Source organism: Eumetopias jubatus, unplaced genomic scaffold (assembly GCF_037043125.1).
Source record: "Eumetopias jubatus isolate StellerSeaLion01/CBP00866 unplaced genomic scaffold, mEumJub1_p1.0 scaffold_8, whole genome shotgun sequence".
In the NCBI taxonomy this organism is placed as follows: Eukaryota; Metazoa; Chordata; class Mammalia; order Carnivora; family Otariidae; genus Eumetopias; species Eumetopias jubatus.
Window position 1 is genome coordinate 64,930,641 of NW_028274814.1, and position 6,000 is coordinate 64,936,640.

Here is a 6,000-nt window from a genome sequence, read left to right on the forward strand (position 1 = left end):
GTGGAGCTGGTCCACGTCCTGATCCCAGGATGGGAAGATGCCAGCCGTGGGAAGTAATGGGACACAGAGTGGTGAGATTACAAAAGCAGAGGCTTTTCCAGGTTGATCAAAACTGGGTTGGAGTTTTCCTTTTGATGCTAATATTATCATGGCCACTTAATCTATCTTAAGCTCACTTTGCCTGTTCATAAAATGTAGATACATACCTACCTAACAGATACTATGAGAACTAGCTGAGATAATTTTTTAAAGTATCAGCACAGTGCCAGACACTGGGCTATCACCCAGTAAGTTCTTTTCTGGTATCAGGCTGGGTTTTTTAAATGTTTGCTACTCTTAAGAGAAGGTAGTAAAGAGGAAGAGGAGGAGTTTGGTGGTTTTAAAATGAGTAATAGAACAAACTCTTTTAGATTCATCCCCTTCCTTCATTCAACAGAGAGTTAATGTGGAAAGAGAAAAAATCCGTGTTTTAATGAGAAAATGGGGGAAAGAGTGAAATTGTTTATATTTTCTCGAAAGTAATTTGTCACACATCCTATAGAGTAACAGGGAAATCAGCCATCAGTGGTGTGCTGATATTTGTTCCTACCTGATCTTTACCCCAGGATGACAAAGATCATGAATCGGCTTTTAAAAACTGTTTCCATGATAGAGTATTTTGTCAACCGGAGTTGGGAATGGAGCACGTACAATACGGAAATGCTGATGTCTGAGCTGAGTCCTGAAGATCAGAGAGTAAGTAGAGTGCTGACAACCAACAGGAAAATCTTGCTCATTTGGAATTTAGAATTTAGAATTATTTGACCTGGAAAGCTGATGAATAAAGGAAGTTTTAGTTATAGACACAGAATCTTTTTTGGGGGGGAGGCCCTAAAGAAAATCTGTCTGTGCTATTGATACAATTGCAGAACATAAGTTGATGTAAGAGACCTGAGTTCTTGACTTTCATTAGATCCTCACTGCTATCCTGCAGTCACATTTCACATACTTTGCTTCAATCCCTATTTGCCCTTGGTGGCTGTTTTCAACAAACCTCTGTATTTTCCCTAATCCCATAACATAGGACTTCAATGAAATAATCATAATTTTACCGCTCATAAACACATCCACTCTTCTTGTTAAATCAAAATCATTCTGCATCTCCAAAGCTACAGTTCTTTCCTTCTTTTTAAAGCTAACCCCTCCTCACATGTGCATCCCAAGACTTCCCTCCCTCCCTCTAGCACACTGATAGCACAGACAGCCTCCCTCTCCCTCTAATGACCTGTCTTCAACAATTCAGACTTTTCTCAAGACAGGCCTTCACTTTTAATTGCTGAGCATCAGTGCCATTTATTTCTTTACATTACTTTCTGGGCAATTGCAGACATTAGGTCCTGAAATATTTGCATATTCTGAAATTCACAGATATAGAAATCTTTCATACTGGGCGCCTGGGTGGATCAGATGGTTAAGCATCTGCCTTCGGCTCAGGTCATGATCCCAGGGTCCCAGGATCGAGTCCCGCTGCAGGCTCCTTGCTAGGAAGGGGGCCAGCTTCTTCCTCTCCCTCTGCTGCTCCCCCTGCTTGTGCTGTTTCACTCTGTCAAATAACTAAAATCAAAAAAAAAAAAAAAAAAAAAAGAAATCTTTCATACTTTGTATATGTTCCTAGCTTTTTTTCTTCTTGAAGAGTCAGGTGTTCCCCAAGCATATCCTTAGTTTTCACTCTCTTGATTGACATTATCTCCCTTTTTTTATTTTAAAGAATAAAGCATTTCTTGATTTATCTAGTACTTGGCAGCATGTAGAAGAGACCAAGTCAAACTGAGAAGGAAACGTTAGAAGGCCATAGTTCGCCTCACTTGCCAGTTAAGGCTCCTACATTCCAGCCTCACAGAGCATGATTCAAATCCAAAAACTATAAAGCCCTAGAATTACTTTGGGTCATGGGACCTAAGGGTTACTTGCAAAGCCAAACACCATTAAGTGTTACATTAAATATATTAAATAAACCAAGTGAGATTTATTTTTTAAAGATTTTTATTTATTCATTTGCGGGAGAGACAGAGAGAGAAGAAGCAGGGGGAAAGGCAGAGGGAGAGGGAGAAGCAGACTCCCTGCTTAACAAGGAGCCCGATGTGGGACTCGATCCCAGGACCCTGGGATCATGACCTGAGCCGAAGGCAGACGCTTAACCATCTGAGCCACCCAGGCGCCCACCAAGTGAGATTTAGAGATTTAGAAATAATTGCTGAGCATCTTTAAACCTGACATGAAATAGAGCTATTTTCAGAAATGTTTACATACTTTGTATAGCCAAAATTATTCTAAGCACTTGTTTGAAATGTATAATGGTCAAACTAGCTTATTAAAAAAAAGCTCTAGCTATTGTAAATTATTTTTAAAATTAGCTTCAAATCTCATGTCCGCTTATTTTTATTGCATTCTCTCCAAGGAATTTATCCATCTAAATAATTCAAGAGGTAATAGCTTAGAGTTTTGTTTTTTGACATTTTACTATTTTAACCTAAAATAACCAAAAATTTTGTGGAAAAAAAATTAAATCTGCTATGGATTTAACATACGCTTTCAAAATACCTTAGCAAAGGTAATAGTCCTGAATAATTTGATATAATTGCCAAACTCTGGCTTAGAATTGTTTGATTCGCCCTATGTAATAAGGATTCCAAACTAGGGCCTCATTGAAATCTAACTTAGAAATGTGAAAAATAAAAGCCTCTTATATAGATGAATAAGTAATATTTAGTGCTACTATAGAAAACAAACATCCAAAGTGATAATTACTTTCGGAAAGCATTTCAGCTGTTGGACAAGTCTATGAAGCTCTCTGGAACTCAGTCTCATCTGCTTTGTTAACACTCCATATAATTTCACAAAGATTTAACTTGCAATAAACACATGTAATAAAAGAACAAGAGAAATAAAATGTCAAACTAGGGAAAATGTTAAAATGTGAAGTCAAAAAAAATAGAATGTCCATCCATGTGTAGTCTACGAGATCCTATCTAGTCACTGCAGTTAAGCAGGAAATTTGTTTTTGAGCTTTCTGGTGGCAAAGTGAAAGGGAAAATATAGTTTCATGGCATTCTATGTCCAAGAGGAGGAAATGCACTAGTGTTCCAAGGGAAGCACTAACTCTTACCACTTAACTCTAAATGTTTTTGAAGGGCTTCATTTAACAGCAACATAGTGGATAACATCTCTAAAGCAAATACAGAATATAAATTCTGTTAAACTTTTCCTTAAGACTTTGCTTATCCAGTTTACCTTAATCTGCACAATGAAGTAGGAAAGGATGGTAGGCCAAGGAAACACCACCAAAATTTAAGAATAGAAAAGAAAAGAAGCACAATTTGTTTTGGTCCCTAACCAGTTATTCCATCACTTTTAAAAATAATCCCCATTTGCTTGAAATGAAAGTAGCTTTTAGGGCGCCTGGGTGGCTCAGTTGGTTAAGCGACTGCCTTCGGCTCGGGTCATGATCATGGAGTCCCGGGATCGAGTCCCACATCAGGCTCCCTGCTCGGCAGGGAGTCTGCTTCTCCCTCTGACCCTCTTCCCTCTCGTGCTCTCTATCTCTCATTCTCTCTCTCTCAAATGAATAAAATCTTAAAAAAAAAAAAAAAGAAAGTAGCTTTTACCAGACTAATGCCAGTTCCTTTAATTTTCCCTCACAAGACTTCCCAAAAGTCAAATATTTGTGCTTGATCTATGTTTAAATATTTCTGTGTAAATGGCAACCCATATTGTCAATGCCTTTGAAATAACAGCTCAAATAATCTCCTTTGGAGGGGTCCAAACCAAGTCTCTCAAACCAAATGTCACTCATTTATGTAAAAGAAACTTCATCAAAAGGACAAGGTGACTGTCTCCAGCAATGAAAATCTGGCAATCCATAATCTCTTCTTGCCTTTCAGGTATTCAACTTTGATGTGCGCCAACTGAACTGGTTGGAATACATTGAAAATTATGTTTTAGGAATTAAGAAGTACTTATTGAAAGAGGATATGGCTGGGATCCCAGAAGCAAAACAACATTTGAAAAGGTAAGAATAATCAGTCAGTTAATATTTATTAAGCACTTACCACATGTATCTGATTTTATACCAGACATGAAATTTGAGCGGGTGAAGGGAGGAATTAACATTTTTCGAGCATTTACTAATTTACAGGTCCTTCCTTGTATACTCTCTTCTTGTAATACACTGTTTCACCTAGATTTCACCACACCCCTAGGAGGGAGGGATTATTCTGTTATCCCATTTTTTCTTTTTTTTTAATCCAAAAACTATTTAGACTCAAAGAAGGTAAGTAACTTGTCCATGGTAAGACATGGGAAGTAGCGGCACCATGTTTGAACCCAAGTTTCTTCTACCACATCTTGTCATAATGTGATATAAAGAATACCCAACAAGCAGGAGACCTGTGCTCTTTAACATGGGCAAATCAACCATTCTTCAAGTCTTTAAACTGCCTTAAATTTCTTTCAGTCATGATTCCATATGGGACAAAGAACCGGAACAGTCTGATATAATTCTGTTAGAAGCAAAGGGTTTTTAATGCACAGATTATAAGCTTGGAAAAGTAAACTGCAGAGAGGAACCTTGAATAGCAGACTGAGAACTTTAGAACTTACCTTCTACTGAGCAAGAACCAGTGAAGATTTGTGGTACGGTAATATGATCAAAGTAAGTTTAAGAAAGATTGTTAGTCCTGTTTGTAAGACAGGTTAAAGCAGGGAGAGTTATGGGAATACTATGGAAACCTGATTATTCAGAAGGCATGTTGTGGAAATAACTGTAAAAATCAAAAGGTCATAAGGTCACGCCACGTACCTCTGAGCACCTAACAATTTGCTGGTCACACACTTAGGCTTCAGATAACACAGTTGGGTCTTTGGTGCTGTTTTAACTTTGATTCTATATGTCTGTTCCCCAGGCTCCGAAATATTCACTACCTCTTTAATACTGCCCTCTTCCTCATCGCCTGGCGCCTTCTCATTGCAAGATCTCAGATGGCTCGGAATGTCTGGTTCTTCATTGTGAGCTTCTGTTATAAATTCCTCTCCTACTTTAGGGCATCCAGCACGCTTAAGGTCTAAGAACACTGGGCAAGCTTTTATCTGGAACCTTTTGGATACCTCTAAAACAGCAAACTGTGGTTCTCAAGATTAGGAAGTAACGAAGAATATGCCCAAGCTCATTACCTGTCAAATGTGTTGTCATGTCTTCATCTCTGTTTCTTACCTATATATTGTTTTCATTTCAGTGAGAGAAGGAAAGTCATATCCTAGCCTATAATCATACATATCATAGGAAAAATTATTTCCAGATTGCTTCCTAACACTCCATTCTGTGCCCTTGAATATAAAACACCAAAGTACATTTATCTGTCCATATTTAGGTTTTTTCCTTTGAGAGGACTAATTTTGACTCCATGAACATGGAAGAACACATGATAGATAGAAGCTGAAATATGCTAAAAGGCAGTTCTAACCTTGGAATCATTCTGAGGTACCCAGTATAAAGGTTTAAAATCAAGATTAAGTTGAGGAAGAATGATCCTCATCTTCAGAAATACTGTAAAAGAAATAATTCTCTACTGAAATCTGAACTTCCTTTTTGTGTTATACCATGAAGACTTGATTGAAGGCTGGGGGAATTGGAAAAGTGGGTTCACATTTAGCACTTCCCTCAACTACACCCACTTCTGAAATCTAAAAAAAAAAAAAAATGTACAGAATGAGGGCTCAAGCGTACATAGTTGCACTGGGACTGATGATGCTTGTAAGTAAAATCAGTTCTCATAATTTGAAACTGACAACTGTTATTTCTAAATCTTTTGAATCACCCATTTTCCTGATAACCTTCTCCCAAGAGTTTCCTTTTTGTTCACTGAAGTCACCAAACCCCTTATATTTAAGCTTATTTTGCTCAGGCCTCAGGGTGAGAGTGACTGATGGGAGGAAGGTACTAGGCTAGAATCTTAAAAAAAAAAA

At 37.9% G+C, this 6,000-nt stretch overlaps 1 protein-coding gene across 1 annotated transcript in view; it reads left to right on the top strand.

Annotated features, from left to right (window-relative positions):
- Positions 1–6,000, top strand: part of FAR2 (fatty acyl-CoA reductase 2) — a 48,926-nt gene extending 42,926 nt beyond the window's left edge. Inside the window, exons 9-11 of the mRNA XM_028113227.2 lie at positions 606–735; positions 3,921–4,048; positions 4,941–6,000. Of these exons, the coding sequence (XP_027969028.1) occupies positions 606–735; positions 3,921–4,048; positions 4,941–5,103 (421 nt within the window). The 3' untranslated portion in view covers positions 5,104–6,000. The remainder of the gene's footprint in view (positions 1–605; positions 736–3,920; positions 4,049–4,940) is intronic.